Source organism: Clarias gariepinus, chromosome 15 (assembly GCF_024256425.1).
Source record: "Clarias gariepinus isolate MV-2021 ecotype Netherlands chromosome 15, CGAR_prim_01v2, whole genome shotgun sequence".
Lineage (NCBI taxonomy): Eukaryota > Metazoa > Chordata > Actinopteri > Siluriformes > Clariidae > Clarias > Clarias gariepinus.
Window position 1 is genome coordinate 31,088,693 of NC_071114.1, and position 24,862 is coordinate 31,113,554.

Below are 24,862 nucleotides of genomic sequence, written 5' to 3' on the forward strand. Positions count from 1 at the left end.
ATACAGTGCTGGTAAAAGGTTTGAATCCTAGGAAGGTGGGGGACGCTGCCTACAGTACACCTACAACTGTAATTGCAGTGACTCGCACAGCTGTTCTCACAGATTCACAGCCACAGTGGATACACGCCAGCCGTGTGAAGAAGGCACCGCAGACAACTCTGACTGCTTGAGATAATCGACCACTACTTCACAAGATCTCCTAGCCCGCACCGAGGGGCTAGTGGAGCGACACACGTCCTGAAGACACCTCAAAAGGGGGCTCTCGTCGCTTCTCACCTTTTTCACATACACATATAGGTTCAACTTTGTATTAGCTCTTTTTTCCACATTTTATTTTATTTTGTGCCAACGCCTGATGACCTATGTACTGTTAATTTCATTTCTAATTGTGATTCTAGAAGTGATTTAATCCTGATCTTCTCTATAACTGTTCTATCTTTTCTATCTATTCTCTTTATCATCCTTCTTATCATCTTTGCTGACTTTACTAATTATGAATCTCTGCTTCTTCACGTTAATATCTCTTGCTATGTTAACTAATTGACATTCACAAATTCTTTTAGAATTTAAGGGGGCAACTGTTAGAATTATTTTATATATAAAGAAGTTATTTCTACTCTCTTGCTCTCTTCCTCATAGATCTGATATTAACGTGTTAAATCTTTCCTGTTGCTATCTTCCTGTCTCCTCTTGCATCTGCTCCTTAAGGTGTGAACGCTCCCACGCTCACCTTCCCATTCTCCCTTCATCTCTCTCTGCCCCTCTGTCTCCTTCCCCCTCTCCCCCTAACTCGAGCCAACATCTTGTGATCTGTCTCTGGACGGACACCTCTCTATCTTCCTCTCCTTTGATTCTTCAGGATCTCACCAGGACATTTACAGTGGTTCATGTTCTTTGTAGTAACATATGTCTATGGCACAGGCGTTTGGTCAAACATATATAAACCCCATCTTTTGCTGTTAATAAACAGAGACCTTTCTGACAGACAACATGTGTGTGTGTGTTTGACTGAGTCTCTCCTGGCGCCAGAGAAGCTTACCGAAGCACAGCGGACAGACCGAGCAACTCGCCTCTCCTACTACGTAACTTTAGAAAAACTTTACAACATGTCTCCATAAAAACGTTTACATAGAGTTCCTAAATCAGCTTATCATCCCTGAACACTGTTGCTATGGAAACTATAACGTATCAGAATGAGAGGGCATTAATATAAACCTGCACTACAGTCAGAGGGAACAGCACCTCAGACGATGGTTCCTCTTTATACCGCCGCCTCGCCCTCCTGTGGTGCGTACCTGCCGGCCTCGAAGGTGAAGCGCGTGGCGTCCCGGCCGTAGCGGCGCAGCGAGCAGAGCGGCCACGTGACCAGCTTCGTGCGAGGATTATGGATGTCCCATAAGTAGATGTTCTCGTGGGTGATCTGCATCATGCACTCGCCGTAGATGTCCAGGTTGGGACACGGCAGCAGGAAGACGTTAAAGCGTTCTGAAGACATCAACATGAAACATTGTGTCAAATTTTAGCCAAAGGTTCTTTCTCGCTGCATCCTGCACTTTATCTCCTGTTTGTGTGTGTGTGTGTGTGTGCATGCATGTGTGTGCGTGTGTGTGTTTGAACCGACAGGAATAAAAGACACAAACACTCCAAACTCGTGTATAATGAAAGGGGCAGATGTTGAACTTTTTGTATTTTCGTCTCCACGCTGTCATGAACTTCTCAGCCGAAGGCGTTTGTATTGTAAGTGCTGAATCACTCTCGTTTCAAAAGCATGAGTTTGTGAGATGCGTGCTGATGATGGTGTACGGATTCTACGAAACCTTTAGCAAAGTACCAGAGGTACTGACCCGTGTGCTCACACTGAACTCCAGCTGCGAGGAGGTCCGGTTCTCCTAAACTGATGTCGTTCAGCCGCACACCCAAACACTCGATGGTCAGCGTCTTAAACCACTCTTCAGCCTCCAGCTCTGCAGGACACGACACACACTGTACGCATCACGACTGGATTTGGGAATGTCACCCCAAATAAAACAATACATTTAAAAACGTTACTCTGAACTCCTCCTGGACGAACATTTCATAACTCAGAATACTGCAGACTGAGCCGAAGAGTTTGCTTGTCCAAACATTGTACCAAGGTTAATTAACCTTAAGGGATGTTGGGACAACGCTGGTCTCAGGCTGTCTTTGTAAGTTAGATTTACTTTAATAAAATGACTTTGGGCTGCTGCTGACTTCATGATGTTTGGAGAACATTAAACTAATGACCCCAGGACAATGCTGCACGTATGGCTTTAATAAATATTTTAAACATTTAATCTGAAAGCAGACAAAAGACAAAAAAAAGTTCTACAATAAGGATCTCTAATTACCAAATAAGGTATTACCAACACAAACTGTCCAGGTGTGTGTGTTGATATGAAGGTGTGTGTGTTTAGACATAAAAACACTCCCTGATTTTTACCTGACTCGCAGGTGAAGGTGCGAGACGTGTCGTCAGTGAAGACGATGGCCACGGCCTGGCGCTTGGTGTCCCGCGGCAGTCTCGTCACATTTTTAACGTTACTAATTTCGGTCACCTGTGGACATTTAATACATACATACAGTTTACCACCAAGTGTTCCACAGAGCGCCGCAGGAGAACTCTTCTCCCAACGGCCATAAAATTATACAACTTTCCTCTATAACATGTACACTGTGTGGATAGTCACTGTTAGTAACAATAACACAATAAGACTATATCACATTCTAATACAATATGTAATTCAGTATTACATATAATAATACAATTTTACGTACATATATTATATTCCTGTATTCATTTGTGCAATATTTACCAGTGCTCGTGGGTCATATTTAGTGTGCAATACAGTACTTACTGTTTTAGGACTTTTTTTATTTAATTTTATTGAATTGAATTGAATTTTATTATATCTTATTTTATGTCATTTATTTTTTCTCCCTATTTATTACCCCTCCTTTCTACTGGATAACAACCATGAGTAACTGTTACCAAGAACAAGCAATTTCCCTCTGGGATTAATAAAGTTCTTTGAATCTTGAATCTACAGATAAGTGTTAAACTGATGTTTCTTCAGTGTTTAATGTCAGATAAATGCTGTATGTTTGTATCTAAAAGCTATGTGAGTGTGTGTGAATCAGAATGATCAGATCGTCCCTGATGAACGAGCCGAGGGCGACGGTGTTGAGGGAAAAACTCCCTGAGATGGTAATAGGAAGAAACCTTGAGAGGAACCAGACTCAACAGGGAACCCATCCTCATCTGGGTGATACCGAATAGCAGGGATTGATCTGCACTCATACTGTGTGTTAGGAGGCTGGAAGTTCAGTATAACAGACTTGTGTCTCTTTACTCTTTCACTTCACTTTAAGTATGAATCCTCACAAGGTTTCTTTTTGTCATCTCAGATGGTTTTCCATCTGGATTTCTGCAACATAAATGTCCTCTTATGATTAGGGTTGTGTCTCCTTGCTTGTGTCACTTGATCTCAAAATATTGTTGGAATTAGAGGAATGTTTCTTTCTTGCTCTGAATCAGTACTCATGGTGTTCCACAAGGCTCTGTCTGAAGCCCACTGCCTTTCCCCCAAAATAGACTATATGCCTACTGTGTATAAAATGATATCAACCTAATATATTTTTATTGCAGATATATTTAATTCAGTTGTATAGCACTTTTAATAATAGACATTGCCATAAAGCAGCTTTACAAAACTTTATACACCCTGTGGGCAAAAAAACCCCAACAACCCAAAGTTGCCAATTAAGAAGAGTAAAATTATTGTTATTGCATCGAGCAAAGGATATACAACAAATGACTGGAATTGGGTTGTTTAACACATTATCACCCCTGGAATGCTAAACCCTCAACTTCACAGAAGAACATCCTGAATGGATGTGATGGAAGATCACTTGGTGAAGCGTTCTATGGTTTCTAATCTTCTAAACCACCATGATCTCAATCATCAGCGAGTGGTTTTACAGGGCAACGGTGGTAATCCTAACCACACCTCTGCATCCTGCCCCCAAACGCAATCCATACTGCTAGAGACTGCTGTTCAGGTTCTGACTCCGGGTGTCAGGAGGTTGCTGTGATCAGGGTTTACCTTCGGACAGGCTCGGATGTAGGCGGATTTCTCATCGGGGTACTTTTCCAACCGGCGTGGCCCTTTGCTGGAGGACTTCTTAAACACAAGCCAGCAGCGCCGATAGATCTGAAACACACACACACACACACACACACACACACTGATTATGCCTGTTTTCTGTTTAAGGAAGTAGGTTTACATACTGCAGTGTTTATGAGTCCCTGATGTATGATAAAGCCTATACATCGTTATTTTCTCACTCGTTAACACCTTTTTCTTCAGATCTGATCATCAGAACCTGAGTTTTGTAGTTTTGTTTGAAATGTAGACATGCTTCACATCTCACTAACACACGGTGTATTTATAATTTCAGCAACATGCTGTACGAATCCTAACAACTTTGTGAAGTTAACTGTAAAGAGGTTTGGATATTAATACTGAGAAAATCAGCGCACTGATTAAATCTGTAAAAAACTAAAGCGCTACTAACAAATCAAAGGAGACAGATCAAATTATAGTGAGAGACAGAAACAAGTTCAGCGTTAAATAGGAATAATATAACTCGCAGTTTAGAGGAAGCAGTTTAATTTCACACTGATCGAGTTACACCTGATACACAAACCATCACTGAGTGAGAAAACACCGCTTCAGTGCAGTTTACAGACCGACTGAGGATTTAACTTTAGGTTTGTAGCTTTAAAAATCCCCATAATGTTCAAATGATCGGAACGTCTCAGGCCCAACCGTCTCTCCGTCAAAATAAAACCTATGCCTATGATGTCCTTCAACAATCCAACCTACAGTTACCATGGCAACCTCATACTGAGGACACACACACACACACACACAGCAGCCTAGAACAATATTGTCTCCTGTGTGTCGTTTCCTCTAATAAAAAAACTCTGAAGGGCTAAAAATAAGTTTATGAACTTTTCATTACTGCTGAGAACGCAAATGTGCAAACTCATACCGAGTTTTAGGCATCAGATCAGATTTCTGCAGTGATATGACATCTGTCTCAATCAGATAAAACCACACACACACACGGGGGACGCAGTGTAGATCATCACTCTAATGGTTAAAGCCATATATTCTCTGCCATTCGTTCATGTTACTGGTTGTTTTTAGCTTTGACTTAACAGAAGATTAAAAATGTTTCAGAAAATCCATATTTTCTAATTCTTCACAGCTCATGACTAAAAAGAATTAAAATCCCTGTGTGGCGTAAATCTCTCGAGTCGAGTTTATATCAAGAATGAAATGGAAAGTTCAGGAAATGTTGTTTACAGACTGAGCAGGAGATGGATTTCATGTTTGCATAATTTTATCCCTGGAGGTGCAACTAATCCTCGAATGAGAGAGAGAGAGAGAGAGAAAGAGAGAGAGGGAAATAGAAGGAGAGAGAGAGAAAGAGAAGGAAGAGAGAAGGAGAGGGAGAGAACTAAAAAGAGACACGGAAAGAAAGCGAGCGAGACAAACTACAGTAGGTGGTAGAGACAAGATATTCAGAGGTTGTGTAGATGTAGAGAGACTAATTCCGAGATGGACAAAGAGATTTATAAGAGGGAGAAAGAGACCCCCCTCTATGGTACACTTTATATACCATCTATACCACTTTATATATTCAGGGTCGTGGAGGGCGGAGACTATCCCAGGAGCCACGCACATACACTACAGGAAATTTGCAAACGCCAATCAACCTAAACTGCAAGTCTTTGGACTGTGGGAGTAAACCCACCGAGCACGGGGAGAACATGCAAACTCCATGCACACAGAGATGGGAATAGAACCCAGGGCCTGAAGGTGCAGGGCGACAGTGCATCTAACTTAAGGCAGGTACCAGCTGTTAGGTTTTGTTAAGCGTTCTGGAGAACCTGAGTTCTTCTGGGAACTCGCACCCTTCATATTTGTATGTAAAACCCAGGAGGGTAAACCCTACATTAGGTTTTTTTTTCTTGTTTCCATCTAAAACTAGTTTAGTAATATGTTACTCTCATTACTGGTATACTATTTGGTATACTGGAATATTTTTCTGTAGAAGGTATTTATCTGACTACTGCCAGATCTGTTGAATCAAGAAATCACTTAAATAGGGCCTGTCTGACAAAGTGAAGCACACTAAAAGATCTTAAAAAGCAACAGAATCTAAAGAAAGGTTTTGGGACTCCAGTGAGAGCCATTATCCAAAAATGGATAAAACTTGGAACAGTGGTGAACCTTCCCAGGAGAACAAAAATTACTCCAAGAGCACAACGACAACTCATCCAGGAGCTCATACAAGCACGCAGAAGAACATCTGAAGACCTGCAGGCCTCACTCACCTCAGTTAAGGTCAGTGTTCGTGATTCAACAATAAGAAAGGAACTGTGGGCCAAAAATGGCGTCCATGGAAGAGTTCCAAGGTGAAAGCCACCCACGACCAAAAAGAACACAAAGGCTCATCACATTCATCAAAACATTCGCCAAAAACATCTTGATTATCCCTGAGACTTGTGGGTGAATATTCTGTGGACGACTTCTTCTTTTTCTTCTTTGTGTTTTAGCTGTTCCCTTTCAGGGGTCGCCACAGCGAATCATTTGCCCCCATCTAACCCTATCCTCTGCATCCTATTCTCTCACACCAACTAACTTCATGTCCTCTCTCACTGCTTCCATAAATCTCCATTTTGGTCTTCCTCTAGACCTCCTGCCTGGCAGTCCCAACCTCAGCATCTTTCTACAGATACAGTATATTCACAATCTCTTCTTTAAACATGTCCAAACCACCACAATCTATTAATTATCTCCAAAACATCTCACATGAGTTGTCCTTCTGATGGACTCATTCTTAATCCTATCCATCCTTGTTACTCCCAAAGAGAACCTCAACATCTCTCATCTCTGATACCTCCAGGTTTGCCTCCTGTCTTTTTTTCAGTGCCACTGTCTCCAAGCTGTAGAGCATGGCTGGTCTCACCACTGGCCTGTACACCTTTCCTTTCATTCTCGCTGATATTCTTTTATCGCACAACACACCTGACACTTTTCTCCACCCATTCCAACCTGCCTGTACCCGCCTCTTCACCTCCTTTCCACACTCTCCGTTGCTCTGGACCGGGTGAATATTCTGTGGACTGATGAGACAAATGTTGAACTTTTTGGAAGGTCTGTGTCCCATTACATCTGGCTTAAAAAACGAACACAGTGTTTCATAAAAGAACACTGTATCAACAGTCAAACATGGTGGTGGTGGTGTGATGGTCTGGGGCTCTGCAGATTCAGAACTTGGACGACTTGACATAATTGATGGAACCATGAATTCTGAGGTCTACCAGAAGACTCTCTCAGAGAACTAAGTGCTGAAGCACACTTGGGTTATGCAGCAGGACATAATAAAGTCTTCCCTTAATAAATTAAATCATAATTTAAAAACTGCATTTTGCATTTACTCCGGTTATTTTGTGTAATATTAAAATTAGTTTGATGGCTTCAATCATTATTCATGAAAAAAGAAAATTCACATACTTCTTCACGCCACTATATGTCAGAAGCAGCGTAATAAGGACGTAACTGCAGGTAGCAGCGTGAATGACACGCTGAGATTTGATAGAGAGAGAGGGAGAGATAGCTGGCGTGTTGCGTGTGACTGCTGACTCATCGTGTCATACTGCAGCGATTAAACCACGAACACGGTGCACTTTCAGTGTGATGTGCAGCTCTGCTCCTATTCACATCTCTCTCTGTCAAATCTCAGCTTGTCTTGTCACTGAGAAACGGCAAAGAAGCTTAAACTCTTCTGTCTTGAAGATGTCAGAAAACTTCCTTCTGCTTAATCCTGACAAGACAGAAGTTCTAGTCGTAGGACCGCATGCAGCTAGAAGAAGCTTTCTGATCACACTGTAACTCTGGATTGTCTTTTTGTTCCAGTGCAACAGTGAAAGACCTTGGTATGATTATTGATTCCAGCCTTTCATTTGAAGCTCATGTAGATAATATTACCAGGATAGCATTCTTTCACCTCAGAAATATTGCCAGGATAAGAAATTTATTGTTGCTAAACGATGCAGAAAAATTAGTTCATGCTTTTATCACCTCTAGGTTGGACTATTGCAATGCCTTACTGTCTGGTTGTTCAGCTAGATGCATAAATAAGCTTCAGCTAGTCCAGAATGCAGCAGCGAGAGTTCTCACTAGAACCAGAAGATACGAGCACATTACCCCTATCTTATCTTCACTGCATTGGCTCCCTGTGAAATTTCACATTGATTTTAAAATACTACTCTTAACATATAAAGCATTAAATGGTCTCGCGCCGCAGTACCTGAGCGAACTGCTAGTGTCTTACGATCCGCCACGCCTACTTCGATCAAAGGATGCAGGCTGCTTGTCAGTACCGCGTATTATTAAAACTACAGCAGGGGGCAGAGCTTTTTCTTACAAAGGCCTAAAGTTATGGAATAGTCTTCCAAATAGTGTTCGGGACTCAGACACAGTCTCAGTGTTTAAGTCCAGGCTAAAAACCTATTTATTTAGCCAAGCATTTTTATAAATAGATTAGCCTTAGGTAAAGGAGCAGATCTGGGGGACTCATGGACTTAGAGTATTATGGTGAACTGGTATGTTTGGATGCTGTCTTCCTCACTCTCATTGATCACTCAGGTTTGTTGACGGTGAGGTGATTGGTTGCTTTACATCTCAGTTCCCCCTCATGTCTGTGTTTCCTTCTGGCTCCTCCCTGTTATCTCTCTCTCTCTCACTACACCTGTCTCTCCTGAGCTGCCAGACCCCCTCTGCCCTCTGGACCTGACTTTTCCTGGTGTCCCTCTTCTTTTGGAGATCTCGTCACATGGATGCCCCGTGTGGTCTGTCTGGAATGCGTGTGGTGACTGGGGACGGTTCCTCTTCACAATGAAGACGGTCCTGTCCTCGGCTGATGCAGACAGCTGTTCTCTGAGGACTCGTGACTGCAGTCGCTCGATAGTTCAGGACTGGAGTTTCCTACAGTCTACCTGAGCCTCCAATAACCAACTGGACTCCATATGAACTTCTCCACATCTCCTGTTATACTGAACTTCCAGCCTCCTAACACACAGTATGAGTGCAGATCAATCTCTGCTATCCGTTATCACCCAGATGAGGATGGGTTCCCTGTTGAGTCTGGTTCCCTCAACATCGTCATATTTATTCATATTTCCCCCAAATGTTTTAATTAATTTCCCTAATTTTCTTTTTTTTCTGTAAAGCTGCTTTGCGACAGTGACCATTGTTAAAAGTGCTATTTAAATAAAACTAAATTTAACTGAATTTCCTTTTTTAACAGCAACATTTTACACCTTAAATGCAAACATATATAAATAAAATAATAATAATAACAATAATAATAAAAAACTAAAGAACTGCCATATGTAAATGGAATTTTCCCCAAGTCTAAGAGAGTTTCTGTATTTGTCCTGCAGGCGTTGGCATCTTGTGATTGTTTTAAGAAAGAGGATTAAGCTTAACCCCGTCTTACCACAAAGCCCCAGGAATCAATCAACAGCAATGAGGATTACATTTAAAACTTCCCTCTGCGCAGTGATCCCACACATCACCGTCCTGCGAAATTATGGGTGCAGATTAAAACGGAGCTAAAAAAACACACTGGCCACTAATGTTCAGCTGGGATTAGAATAGAACGCGAAATTGTGTGTCACTTCCAAAAAGCCAGCGCAGAGAGACGAGCGTCTGTGGAGTAATTACGGCCTGAGAGCAGCGCAGGCGAGTGGAAAGATACAACAGCTCTCAGCACAGCTACGGAATCCTGATTAGACTGACTGACGGGGGGGGGGGGGGGTATGTATGGTCAGACAGACAGGGGAGCTGGGGTAGAGAGAGTGAAAGATGGGCAGACAGACAGAAACTCGGGCTGGAGAGAGAAAGAGATGGACAGACAGACAGACAGACAGACAGATGGGCTTGGAGAAGAGAGAGTGATAGACAGACAGAGAGACAAACTGACAAACAGAAAACAATGAGAGGGACAGAAACAAAGAAAGAAAGACAGACAGACAGATATACACATTTTCAGTATAAAGAGACAAAGAGAGAGAAAAATGATAAATGAGAGTAAAGAAAAAGTGTGTGTATGTGTGTGTGTGTGTGTGTGTGTGTATGTGTGTTCTAACACATTTTTCTGTGCTAATAAGTTCATTGTGGTGTTGTTGATAGATTTTAGCGTCACGTCCCCCTGAGCCATCGCTGCTGGGACAGAAAGTGTTGTAGTTCACCAACCTGATGGTGGCGCTGTTGTGCTCATTTCCCCAAAAACTCACACTAATCCACTTCAAGACATTTTTTAACAGGAAAGAATCTGATGCCAAAAAACACAGACTGAACCCAAGAGCAGATCCCCAGCTGAGGAGCAGCGTTTACACACACTAACATCACCAACATCACTGACATCACCGACTCCACAGCGCAGGAAACACCAACAACGTTCACTACAGGGGAATAGTCCTCACTCCCACACGTCCTGAAGTATCCTGGGAATGATGGTGATGAGGTGGGAAAACAGCATGCACACACATACTGTACACACACACTGACACAAGCGCACACACTCAGTCACACCTGGTGAAATTGATCTCAGCCGGTAAAGGAGGTGGGAGGAAACAGGAAACACACATGGAAATGGGAGAAACTCCGGCGGGACGGGAACCCGAGGTCGTCGTTGACCCAGGAGCCGTGAGCGGCCACACTGGCACCACCACCACCGGGATAAAGCCCACACAGAGGATGAGCAAATGAACAAACCAATAAAGCAGATGGATTTGCTTAGTCTGAGTTTCACACGTGTTTGTGTCTGAAATGCAAACACCTCCACACCGCATGCTCTGGTGCTGCGCCAGAGGAAATGCAGCGAGCGAGATGCAAATAGCATTAACACCACATCCGCGGGAGAGGAGCGATATTACACTCGGATTACGTGCAGGATGATAATATTACACAGCCGAAAGAAAATCCACTTACAGTAAGAAGAGCCATACGTTACACAATGAGCGAGAGACAACAGCATCCGATTTATACACACACACACACACACACACACACAAAGGGTGACAAAAAGAAGAATAGAATTTAAAAAAAAAAACAGGAGGGAGGGAAAAATGCATGTGTGTGCGTGTTTGGGTGTGTGTGCATGCTAACACTCGCTCTAAGGTAATCTGCTCCCGCTGCTGATTGTGTCACACTCGATCCCGCTGACTAAACACATCAGTGCTCAGCTTTATGCATGGAACACACACACACACACACACACACACACACACCAGTATGGCACTGAAAATGCAATAGAATCCATATCGCCTCTGTTCAGGTGATGCTCATGTGGATGGATGGTGAAGGGGGTGCCAATATTTCATTGGACGCCACATCCACAGCAGCGAGCCTCTCTCTCTCTCTCTCTCTCTCTCTCTTAGAGAAGGCGTGCAGTGTGAAGGCATAACGAGGTCTCAGAGCTGAAACGGAGGTCAAACATCAGCTCCATCGGCGTTTAACCTCCTGCTCCTCCTCACCACGCGCTCTGGACTGAGACAGCACCGCTCTGTTTATAGAAAACGCCGGAGGACTCGAGACCACAGCTTGACCCGCTATAGAGAACGGTCTGGATAGAGAGACAGTGTTTCTGTGTCGTGTGCTGATGATGAGTTAGTATGAGGATCTGTCTGTCGCTGCTGTGTGTCCAAACACCTGCTGCTGAGACACAGACCCTCTGATTAAGCTCTCCTTCACAAGCATTAGCGCTCAATCTCACCTTTTTTCACTTCCAGATTCTCAACATCTGCAATCTAAACATCAAAACATCTGGACAAGGCGCCGCCCGTTATTAGGATGGATATGTTCTGGTGGAAATTCTAGACTTTCAGTTTAAAGATGATTCTGTTTCAGCTCATTACAGACCTGATGTGCCAGTTAGTCTCAATCAGGATTTAATGTTTAACTCCAAAAGTGGAACCAAGAGGAAGGGTCAAATTATTGGGCCTCATAAAACAAGATCGGGAAAATCATGAATGGAGATCAAATCAAGAATAAAAACCAGAGCTATGTTTAATAGTGAAAGTTAGAACACACACACACACACACACAATGTGATGGACTGGACACCACAGTGTGTGTAACCATAGCTAAAGGTGATTGAATCAAATCTTAGTGTGACTGGTTGTGTGTGTTACTTGTCCTAGGCCAAAGACTAACACATCTCTAAGTGTTTTATTCCTCTTACACCACGTCAAGTTACAACATTACACTTTATTATTTGTGCTCGTTCTTTCTCTGCTGTTACACACACACACACACACATTTGTCCTTACAGATTAACAATTAGCGGATACGATGAGGCCCTGTGAATGAGCTGTTGCTATGGAAACCATAATGGATTAGAACAAGTGAATTAATATAAACCTGCACTACTGTCAGAGCCGATGTTATTTCTGGTTCAGTGATCTGATTGGATGAGAGTTGTTGCAGGAGTGATTATGATTATTATATAAGCATAAAGGGATGTGTCGCTGTATGAATCAACAGCCTTACTGATAACTGCTCCTACAGGAGATAACAATGTGTTTTTCATGAATATAATACGTGTACAAATGTTTTCTTTCCGTGCCCATAAGTTTGTGACCTGCCAACCCTTTTGCATTTCCTGTCTACTCACCCCCAGCTTCCTGCTCCGCATGCGGACGTAGCCCTGCTTGACGATGTCGTTGAAGTTGGACGCCATGTCTGAGGCACCTGGGAGCTGCTGGAGCAGATGGATGCTGGCATCCAGCCTTTTCTCTTCCTCACCAAACACCTCCTTCCAGACTCTCACTTCTTCTTCTTTAAGTCACTTGGCTCTTCACTTGGTTCTCGCTCTCTCTCTCTCTCAGACGTGCGAGACGAGGCACTCAGTTCGGCCGAGCTTCCGAGTCTCTCATCGCTCCAGCATGATCTCTGCAAAGAAACAGCAGAAGAGAAGCGGGACATGTATTATTGATGCTCAGATTATCGGAGGAGAATGGAGGTGGCCCAAGCTGCGCGGGCATGCAACATCACCATGGATTATTTATTGAATCGCCAGATGCAGCGCTTCAGAGCGCTCCATGTGACTTCGCTCGTCTTTTACAACTTACAGGAACTGAGTTAATGTGACAGGGTTAAAGAAAGTGCAGTGGGAGTTTTCTTGCTCAGGCATTTAGGAGGGTGATTAGGAATGTCAACAATGTAAACACAATCCTTGTGCAGTGCAAAAACAAGACCTTTTAGCAAGTGAAAACACCTTGAATTGAGTCAATGAATATACAATTTCTTAATATGAAATAAAATATAAAAGGGTAGCTCAGTGATTAAGGCATTGGACTACATTTCAGAAGGTGGTATGTTCCAACTCCACAACCACCAAGTTTCCAAGTTTCCTGGAGCACGGCCCTTAACCCTCAGCTGCTCAGATGTGTAATGTAAGTCACTCTAAAGAAGAGCATCTGCTAAATGCCTAAATGTAAATTTTCACTTGACACTTTTTCAGGACTTTGCCAAAATAATTATTTTTTTTCCTAGAGATTAAAGGATTGTATCGGTTGGTCCCCGGAGATTCCTGTCCCTAATAGATCGATAGAAAGATAGAGTACGTTTTTAAATCCTAAAGGGAAATTGGAGAAAAACTAAAATATCTGGTAACTGGTATAGTATTAACAGATTCTGGCTCATTAAAACGTCTTCACCTGCACAGCAATTATCAGATAATCAGATAAATGCAAAAGGGTCATGTTTATATTAATATTCGTTCAGTAATCAGTAGCAAACAACATGCAAATCTCTCTGTTCTTTTTAAACAAATGTTACTGTCAATCAACTAAACCCCATCCCTCATATATGGTGGTACAACGGCACCTGGAAAACAACATATAAGGCACCTAATGCCAAATAAGGAGATCATAACATCATCATTTTCCTGAACGTTGTCCTGCGCAGGTTTCCACTAGGAGAGCTGGAGAGCACTGGGATGGCGCTGACGGCAGCAGAACGCACGCATTAAAGTTTAAAAAGCAGCTCATTAGCCGCGACAGAGTCGGGTTAATTGTTCTCAGCACTGTTGGTTTTAAAAAGTTGCTTGCTGAAGAGGAGAGGATGATAACACACACACACACACACACACACAGAGGATTAGTGCAGAAGTGCAGGTGTACACTGCTGTTATCGCTCACAAAACACACACAGGACATGACCAAGTAAAGCACAAGAACAAAATCCAAACTTAAGCCAAGATGGAGGCTGACTGTGAAGCGCTGATGCTAACGGGGATGATTAGCATTAATAATAGCTCATAGCTCACTAGTTCACAAGGAAACTAAATTAAAAGTGATTAGCACAACATCTGCACACAAAAACCCACCTTAATTCAGTCCAAAACAGATTTGTAATCACTAAATCAAAAAAAATAAACAATTCTAAATGCACTTAAAATGTGCTAACAGCCAGATATTTGCTAGTGCTAGCTGCATTAGTATTAGCACGATTAATAGATTATAAAGCAATTATTCAGCCATTATTCATCAGAAATCTCAAAATATCCAACATTTAAATCAGTTCACCTACCACCTCGCTACATTTTGGTACTTCAGTTCATGCTAGCTCACTAGCCATCAAATCCAACGTTCACATAGTGAAACGTGTTATTTTATCTCAGGCATTTTCCAGCTGAAATAACCATGCTAACTAACACCAATCACTAGCTAACTTCATATGAACTCAAATACCAGTCTGTGATTAGCTATACTGGCTACATTGCTGTTGATCTAGTTATTATCGCTAATGCTATGGCAAAGTATGCTGGTGAAAATGAAGAGCCTGACTATTTGGTTAAATGTGTGCTGTCACATCACACAATCATACTTTAAATCCATGGGTGTAAAACATTTCTGGTGCGCGCTAGCTAACGTTAGCTGGTGTAAGATGCGTGAGCAGGAGATTATTCCATCTGTTCTGAGCTGAGATGTACATTTATCTCATTTGTGCTTTTGATATGCAAAGTACAGCGGATATGTTCAGTATTTAGGAAACCCTGTTGCTAGGCAACTAGAAACATGTAATGTAGAGAATGAGCTAGCTAATGGTTTAGACTAGGAATTTATCCTGTATTGGCCATGTACAACATCTGAGAGACACAAGACTAGCACAGAACAAAGAAAATCCCCAAAAGCCATTAGAAATTCTCTTGATTTGTAAGAGTATTTGATGTGTTTTGATGGTCTGTAATGGTAATTTAATAGAATGCGTGATTACCAATGGTTAATTTTACTCTCTCGCTTTTCTTCTGCACATGATCGTTTAGGTTCTGTTTATTAGGTTCTAATTGTGTTTAATATCACTGACCACAACAGAACATTCACGTGATGTGATGGAAAGCATTCGATTTTGCCAATCTGCTGTGAGAACTTTTCTGGTCCTCAGAAATCCCACAAAGCCAGACGTGTTCGATTTCCATCTTCGTACAACGTAGAAACTCATTCAGCTCATGTTCATCACGACCGTGAAGCGAATCGATAAAAAGAAACGCCGGTGCTGTAAGTGAACATGTCTAACAGCTTGTTAAGACGCAGGCTGCACTCCTGAGGAGGAGAATCAAGCAGGAACAAGCCTCGAACATCTGTTTTCACTGTTAAGCACTGCTATTGACCGAGAGCTGAGAGCAGAGCGCAGACAGGAGCTGTCTCTGCTAACTGCCAGACTGATGACAGGCCTGCGCCGCCTCGTCGCTCCGACTCGGACAGGGGGAAGAAAATACACCACAAACTGTTTCCTTCCTTTATTTCATTATTTCACGGAACAGTGGAGTCAACTTGCTTTTATTTTCACATCACCTTCTTCTCCATCTTTTGTCTTTTTATTATTATGAGCAGCCACATGCCCATCCTTGCTAATATGCCAAGTGTTAAGGAGGAACATTTCATCCCTTCTGTCTTACATCATGAATAAATAAAAGGATAGAACTCTTTAATCGTAAGATTCCTTTGAAAATCGCTTATCGTTTCTGACGTCTGCAGTTTATTGCATGCCAGCACAGACGAATACGCAAAATAAAAAAATTTGATTTTAAAAAAAGTCAAGCGTTACCATGGGAACTGCAGCAGGTCCCAAGAGCCGAAATCATATTGCAAGGCAACAAAATTACAACGAGCCAAAAACATATCGATTTCTAATATAAGGGCTCCTCGGGTCTGTCACGCATTACAGATTTAAATATTGCATGCTCTGCAAAGTGATAAACTTTGTGCTTGAAAAGTCTCCAAGCTCATTCAGACTCATAAACAATTACAACATCTACACATTTGTGAGTGTGTGTGTGTGTGTGTGTGTGTGTGTGTGTGTCTCAGCTTAATATCCCAAAACAGCCACTCTTTAAGACTCTGCCGGGTTTATTTGACATATTAAATATTATTACTATTATTACTAGAATTATAAATGATGTAACTGTGAATCCTTTGGTCCACATCCTTGTCATTCCACTTTGTGCAGAACAAGGCTTTGAGCAGCTCGTGAACTCCTGACCTGGAGTGCTGCGCAACGCTGAGAATATATTTCATTATGGATCTTTTTTATCCATTTTAAGTAACATTTTCTCTAGTGAAACATCCATGCAGCTTGTTACGTGCATTACTGAGAAACCCTAAACACCTCTGTCTAAAGTCACAGCGTTCCCTCTGACTGCTGTTCGGGCTCCTGTTATAGAAACTTAATCAACACTTTCTGACCAATCAGAATCCAGAATGCCGTATTAGCATTATTAAAGGAAGTAATTTCCCTGAGGAGTTTCACTGAGGTGATAAAATAATCTTGCATTATTGCATAATTAGAGAATATCTATGATAATGAGTAAACGCACTGGTACAGTAGCGCACAGAGCTCCTGTTTAGAGCAGGATCGGGAGGGGTGCGTGTGTGCATGATTTAATGTGTAATAAATCTAAAGTAGGCAAAACGCCTCCAAACCTCACGACTAATATCTCTACGTTTATTTGTGTGTGCTGACAATTCAGTTTTGTGCAGCCGCTTCTATAAAGCATCTGAATCAAGGGAAAAAAATAACGCTTCAGTGTTGTGTTATTTGAAGCAAAGAGAATATCAGAGTGACAGGATGACAGGATGACAAAGCGACAGAGCGACAGAATTGCAGAGTGTAAGAGCAACAGAATGACAACGTGAATGAATGACAGTAACCGAATGACAGCGACAGATAACAGAATGATAGGTCAATGTTAGAGTGACAGAATGAACAAATGATAGTGACAGAGTGACAAAATGTCAGAATGACAGAACAACATGGACAGAGTGATAAAGTGCCAAAATAAAAGAATGTCAGAGAGACACTGATGAAATGATTGGAAGTAAACTGAAGGAGTGTGTGACATAATGACTGTGGCACAGTGATGGAATGACAAAATGTCAGAGTGAAAGTGTGTGAGAGTGACATGTGATGGCCGTTAAAGTTAGAGCTGGAAGCTGCGGGAGTGAGGGACGAGTCCCAGCTGAGTGATGATCGCCAGTTTATGCTCTGTTTAATGAGCCGTCTCGCTCCCGTTCTCTGCAGCGAGGTGAAAGTAGAAGAGCATCGATCAGGAACGGGGACAAAGGCTAAGCTGCTGAGTGACAAAGCTCGGTTTCACTGCTTCACTCTTACAGCCAGGCTGCTAACGAGAAAAGTCTAGCAGGCAGAGAGGAAAAAGAAAATTTCACCGCAAAACCTCCTGCAAGAAGTTTTTTTTTTTTTCAGATGCGACATTTTTTTCGGATGTAGCAGTTAATAACGGGAAGGCAGGTCAGGTGAGTCGTGCTCCTTCATAATGAGGAACTCCTCGGAGAGCACAGCGTCCTGGAAAGTAGAATACATCTTTCACTTTCTACATCCTTTCCATTCTGGCTTTATATGACTGTTAGTTTGGTTTAACACACTTAATTATCCAATGAACCCTTGAAGAACCCTGAAAGAACTTCTCTTAAAAATAAATAAATCAATAAATAAGTATGGGTTAGCTAGATAACTACAGTACATAGACTGTTTTCTAAAAATAAAGGTTCTTCAAATGTTCTTTGGAGAATGAAGAATTCCTAGCTCCAAAGTAAGCATCATCCTGATTTGTTTCTCTCTTTCCTCATCCTTTTCTGCTCCCTCTCTTTTACACTCGTCCCACTTCCTCTTCAACGCTCCTAAACATCCTTCACTTTATGAGGTTTTGGGGGAAAACCAAGCTGTTCCTCGAGAGTCTGGGAGGTATTATCTGACATGCATTACCCACAGGAAGAGGCTTCCTCTCAGATTTCCCCTTTCTGCCACCCTGGGGCTGACAGCTGGCTGGCACACACGGGGCAACTGGCAGCTGGCACGCAAGAGCAGAGAGCCAAGAACAAAACCGGAGAAAAGCCATCAAAGACCTGAACACATGAGGAAATAGACGGAGGAGATCAAATGGAGAGAAGCGGTAATGACAACAATTATCCCGGACGGCTCGCCCGCTCGCTCGCTGGGTTTCCCATCTGTGTCGATTACTGAGACCTTTTCATTCATTAAAGGAATACTCCAACAGTTTTAACTCTAATCTCCGTCATTATCGCTGACGAGAGCCTGGACTCGTTTCTCTGCGCTGAGGGTGGAAGTCTGAGGGCAGATGTTCATCTCTACTGTTAAATATATAAATTACATGATGACAAAACACACTCTGCAGCCGTTCCGCTCGAACCCCAAGACAGACGTCAGAGGAAACCTTCTGCTTGGAGATCTTATGGGCTTTAATCGGTGTGAAGCAGTTCCTGGAGGTTTTGTGGCCTCTACTGTATACGCCATCACAGACGCACCACTCACAAGCAAAGTGTCCAAACCCTGGCAGGAATTCTTTGTTTCTCACAGGACAGAGAATACACACCGAGTGGGATCGTCAGAGCTGTTAATAATAACAAAAAAATGAATGAATTAATAAATAAATAAGAAGGCAAGCAGGATAAAGACGTTGAGGTCACACGGACTCCTCCCTCTCCCGCGATCGCTCTCTCGTGCAGCAGAAATGCAAGAAAGCCTGGAGCGTTTAATAAAAGCTTGGGGAAACGGTCTGACGTGCGATCGAATGTTCAGTTAGCCGGAACACACTGGCTCGGGCACGTACGAGCACATCCGATCCGCCAGAAATTAGAGTATTGAATGTTTGGCTGCGTCTGAGCCCCGAGCCTCCCGGGTCAATAAACGACTCGATACATGAGGGAGAGGTTAGACCGCAGTCATGTGACCCGCACACCAGGAATAAACACACGGGGAGCCAGACATGCGGGGAACGCATCAGTGCAGGGGGAACACGTTGAATGGATGGAGGGAGGGAGCGGGGCAAGGGAGGGAAGAAAGAAAGAAAGAAAGGAATTAAGGAAAGGAAAAAAACCCTACAAATAAAATGTAATATTTTGCATAATATATATTAATTTGTAGAATAAATAAAGACTTTTTCTTTTTAAGAGTATTTTGAGGCTCTCAGACCTAAACACCATCATATAGTTAATAATCGTTTTAGTTTTTCTTCTTCTCCCACTTTCGGTCTCCTCTGTCCATCTTCTGTCTTCCGTCTTCCGTCTTCTGTCCACCTTCAGTTTGGTCCTCACATCCCTTCTGCAGTGTTCCGGAGTGTCACTGACTCGGACCCTGATTCGAGTCGGCTCTGGCGGTGTGTTACAGTCTGCTGGAGTTTCTCGGTTAATAAACACTCGTGTGTGTAACAGAGAGCTCTCAGTGTGAGACACGCCGCAGGACCACCATCAGGAGGACGGCGAGAAGGTGAAGGAGACACACACAGAGCTCGGAGCGCGTGACGCTGCTGGAGACGAGATCATTAGATGCGTTAGAGCTCGTCTCAGAGACCAGCTGCACCGGAACGCTTCGGCACTGACCGCCTAAACACCTGTTCTGGGATCCAAGAAAAATCCATGAAGGTGATTTAGTGCCAAAGAAGGAACATGCAGCGTATGGATACAGAAACTACCCAGAATTCCGTGTGTCAGGGATTAGCTGCAACATCAGATGCGAGTGTGAGCTGTGTGTACTGCAGTGTGTAGCTGAGACAGCTGCTCCGTTGTAAAAAAGCAAATCGCTCACACACCAAGCACTCATTCGGCTTCCTGTTTACTGCTTCCTGTTTACTGCTTCCTGTTTACTGCTTCCTGTTTACTGTTTACAGTTCCGTATAGAAAAGTTTTCTTTAAAGTAGGAAATGTTCCGTTCCATTATTTTTGTTTTACAGTGTTTGTTCTGCCTAAGCCTTTGGCACAGTACACTAACTGATATCAGGCCAAGGACATCATCAAAGAGCAGGAGTCTAAACACACACACACACACACACACACACACTATGGTATGTAAATAAGACTGACTCCAGCTTCTGTTTAAAGCAGAATGCACATCAGTGTATTTATTCGCCTGCCGCGTCCACACGGGTTGCCACGGTAACGAGACGTCACAGGACCGTCTACACGATAGAGTAAAACTTTAAAACAGAGAAGAAGACGCACGCTTGAGGTCGTGTCCCATCCCTCACCTGCCCTCATGCTGGTTTCCACCCAGGCTGATGTTCCTCCTCCTGATACAAATCTCTGACATCAAACCCGTCTACAGCAGTGTGTGGCGGTCCAACCCCACACACACCTCGGCTCAGAGCCCCTGATGTGTCTAATCTGTCAGGTGGTTAACATTTCGGCTCCTCAGGGGTTAATCAGTGGGCCCTAAGGGCTTCCTGGAGGGTTCTACAGGAAACAGCTTTCTGACGGGGAAACACTCTGTGACAGGGTTACGCACAGAACTTTAAGGAACAACTGAGGAACCGTAAAATCTTCAGCTGGAGGGATTATATTTCACACAGAACCGGAGCTCGCTGTCAGAGGAGACGCCACGTCTACACGCCTCTGTCTAACTCAGATAATACAGCAGCCGTAAACACACACACACACACACACACACACACACACACACACACACACGCACATAAAAACCGTCATCACCAAGACGGGACACTTTGTCTCCTGATCGCTACATCAGATTAGAGCAGATAAAGAGGGTAGAAATATGCAAGTACACACACACACACACACACCATTTACAAAGCATTTTCCTCTCGTTTACTAAAGACTTTAATTTGAATATTTCTGTGTATAGCTCAAACCACAAATATAAACACACACACACACACACACACACAGTATTTGAATTCATCTGTTAGTCAATGTCCACTGCAGCGTCAGATTCCTGTCCTGAGCCGTTTCTGAGCCTCTCGTGTCCCCATGCAGGACTCACACTCACTGGATGTTTTTTGTCTTTCGCGCCACTCTGTGGAAACGTTTTTTTTGTTTTATACCGAACAGGAAGTAAACTCGCTTCACTGATCATGTGATTGGCTCGGGTTCTGCAAACATAGCGGGAATAAATCTTTATACACGCAAATCAGAGGAAGGGTAGAAAGATGGACAAATGGACAGATGGACAAAAAGAGAGACACAAAGGAAGACAATGAAAAAAGATTATTACAAGAAAGTTTTAAAAAGAAAGAAAGACTTTATTAAATAAAAGAAAGACAGAAAAAGACAAAGACATAAAGGCAGACTGTCAGGTGTACAGGAGGCTTCTGAGCTCTAACACCAGACGTGTCCTGTTTATGAGTCGTTAATAAGTTTAATGATGAGTCACAGCTTCACACTGTCCGAGTGTCTGTGGTTCGAAGTGGGGACGAGCCAGGGGACGAGTTTGATAATCTGTTTCAATAAAGCTGGATAACTGAGTTTAATTGTAACAGAGAGAAACTTAGAGACACAAATAAACCACAAGGCGCTCTCTATCTCCGGCATAAATTATGGATGATATCTGATCTCTGCTAACTGCTGCAGGCTCTCGGGAGATTTCCTCAAAGAGAAAATCAAAGTACGGACGCGGAGCACCCTCCTCTAACAGAGCTTTTAAAAAGACGAGTCCGGGAGGACGAAACCGCATCGCCGTTCAAACCATTTCCGCGATTCTGGCCGAGGCTCGGAGCCCATGCAGTGCAGGCGAACGCTCGGCGAGCGGAACTGTGGAAGAGATATAACAGCACAAAGCCTCACGTGTGCGTTTTAATTTATTATAATGTGTTACTGATAACCTCAGTGCAACAGCAACAATGTGAATACAGTCATGGCAATACTTAAGTGTACTTTGAACGCCCGATCCTCCAAGATCGACAGATAACTTGTCGCCACATCTCTGTGTGTGAACTGTACACACACTCGTTCACCGACACCACTCACACATTACAGGAACTTGGCTGAAAGTTATTGCCACATCCCCTGTACAGTCCTGACCTTGTGAGACATTTCCACATGTTTGGGTTGTTAAAGGAGTTCCTGGGAGGCCGGCGTTTCAGATGTGACGGTCTGATCACGGCGCCTTTAAACATCTTATTCCTTTTAATTAAACTCATTAATATTCCAACATATGTCATATGACTCGTCCCTGCAGCTAAGTCTCCACACACACACACACACACACACACACACACACACACACACTATACAGAGCTATCAACATCTCCACACTATAGCTCTATTACACATCACTCTAAGCAGTGCACTCTACATCTCAGACATCATGTGTTATCATTTTGGGTTTTTATGTGCAATAACTCGGCTATAAAGTGGATGAAGAGGAGCGTCACAGCCATCTGAGAAACTAAATCTAAATCCTGTCGACGTCACGTTCCTCAGGAAAATGTTTGCCATTAGATTAAATGAGATTCGCGCTCGTGACTCTGTGCGCTTCAAACTAAAGTGATGTTTCAGAGGAGCGGAGTTAGAGCCTGGTCACACCTCCTGTTCTGGACGCAGCAGCATGATCAAGCCCGCAGGAACATCAATCACACACACACACACACACACACACACCGTCTGCTTCGTTCTGATCCTCCTCCTTTACAAAGGAACTCTGCAGTTCTCTCCCGCCTGTCGTACCTCTCTCACCACCGTTCTTCTGTTTGAGCCAGACGTCGACTCGGACGCCTCACAGCGCCCTAAAACCCATCACGCCCTGGTGTCTCGTAATGAGCGTCCTCCGCTGGATTGAAGCAAAACTGCACAAACACACAGCAGATGGTCTGTAAGCAGGAAGTCTAAAGCTGACACTATTTCCACATTAAAGCTGAGAAATAAAATGACGTTATTCAAATTCAAATTACTCCATTTAGCTCAGTACTGGTTCCCGTCTCGTCCCAAATGCAGTGCTGCCTAACACACTCCCTAATAACTCTCTGATTCACGTCCTTGTTTTACTCCTGGTGTATACAGAATTTCCTATATAATAATACAGTTATCTTTGTATTTCTATGTATACTCCCCAACATAATTCTTGATAAACATCCATCAGCCGAGATCTGGGGAGTTTGGAGGCGGAGCCAACACCTCAAACTCTTATTCATGTTCCTCAAATGGTTCCTGAATAGTGTGTGTGTGTGTGTGTGTGTGTGTGTGTGTGTGTGTGAGACTCCGCCCACTCTCCTTCTTTCCATAGTGCCTCATGATGCTTTCTCTTCCCGAGGTAAAAGATGCGCGCGCACACGCACACACACACACACACACACACACACACACACATACACACACAACACAGCTGTCCATGTGATGTAAAAGAAAATGTGATCCCCCAGACCAAGTCATCTTCTTCCATTGCTTGGAGTTTTTGGTGGAGGATACGGGCCAGCATGGGCACCCTGACCGCTCTGCAGCTACGCAGCTCTTTTTTACCTGCTTGAGCCACATTAGCTCTTCTATTGAAGCGGACTACACAAGCCAGCCTTCACTCCTCATGTGCATGGGAAACCATCAACCTGTCACTGGGTCATTAGTTCTCCTGCCTTGCAGCACTTTTGGCAGATCCTGACCCCTACAAACCAAGAACATTCCACAAGACAGTTTTAGTTTTGGAGAACCTTGGACCCAGTCGTCTAGACATCACGATTTGTCAAAGACGCTCAGACCCTTAGACTCGTCCATTTTTCCTAAATACAACACATCAACTTTAAGACCTGACTGTTTATCTGTTCAATAGGCCCCGCCCACTGACAGGTTGTGCTGTAATCAGATAATCAGACTTACTCAGTGGATTTAATGTCATGGCTGATCGGCGTCCTTCTTAATTTAGCGGCCAAAACATCATGATATAAACGTCTCCAGTCACCTCATAATAAACTGCACGATTCTCTGATACACTTCCACAGACACGTGAAAATGACCCACACGAGGACACACTGAAGGAGACGATGTGCCCTACTTAGTCCTGTCCACTCTGACAGACACACCCACACACACACACACAATTTCTTAAAATCGATTGGTTTCAGTCAACACTGAGGCGCACACCAAGCACAGACAGCTGACACAGAGCTGAAGAGAGAGAGAGAGAGAGAGAGACAGAGAGAGGGGGAAGAGAAATAGAAAGAGAGAGGGAGACAGAGATACAGAGAGAGAGACAGACTCTAAAGGAACTGGAACATCAATACAGATCTGAAGCGGACTCAGAGTGAAGACGTCAAAGATGGAGTCGAGTTGTGGACTTTATTAACAGCGAAAAAAGTAAACTCAGTAGAGATTGTTGTAAAAAAAAAAAAAACATTGTTGTCATTTCTTCTCAATAAAAACTTTTCCTGAGATCATTTTCGGTGGTTTAACACACAAGTATGAAACTTCTTCTGTTTCTATACGGGTTGTTTTTTAATC

General features: G+C 43.1%; 1 protein-coding gene across 2 annotated transcripts in view; it reads right to left on the reverse strand.

The window, feature by feature from the left end:
- Window positions 1–24,862, reverse strand: part of dok4 (docking protein 4) — a 36,170-nt gene that overhangs the window by 7,616 nt on the left and 3,692 nt on the right. For both annotated transcript variants that reach the window (XM_053512953.1, XM_053512952.1), the window contains exons 2-6: window positions 12,778–13,055; window positions 4,125–4,232; window positions 2,462–2,576; window positions 1,845–1,964; window positions 1,296–1,485 (exon numbers count right to left, since the gene is read on the reverse strand). In XM_053512953.1, coding sequence (XP_053368928.1) covers window positions 1,296–1,485; window positions 1,845–1,964; window positions 2,462–2,576; window positions 4,125–4,232; window positions 12,778–12,843 — 599 coding nt within the window. In that variant the 5' untranslated portion in view covers window positions 12,844–13,055. The remainder of the gene's footprint in view (window positions 1–1,295; window positions 1,486–1,844; window positions 1,965–2,461; window positions 2,577–4,124; window positions 4,233–12,777; window positions 13,056–24,862) is intronic.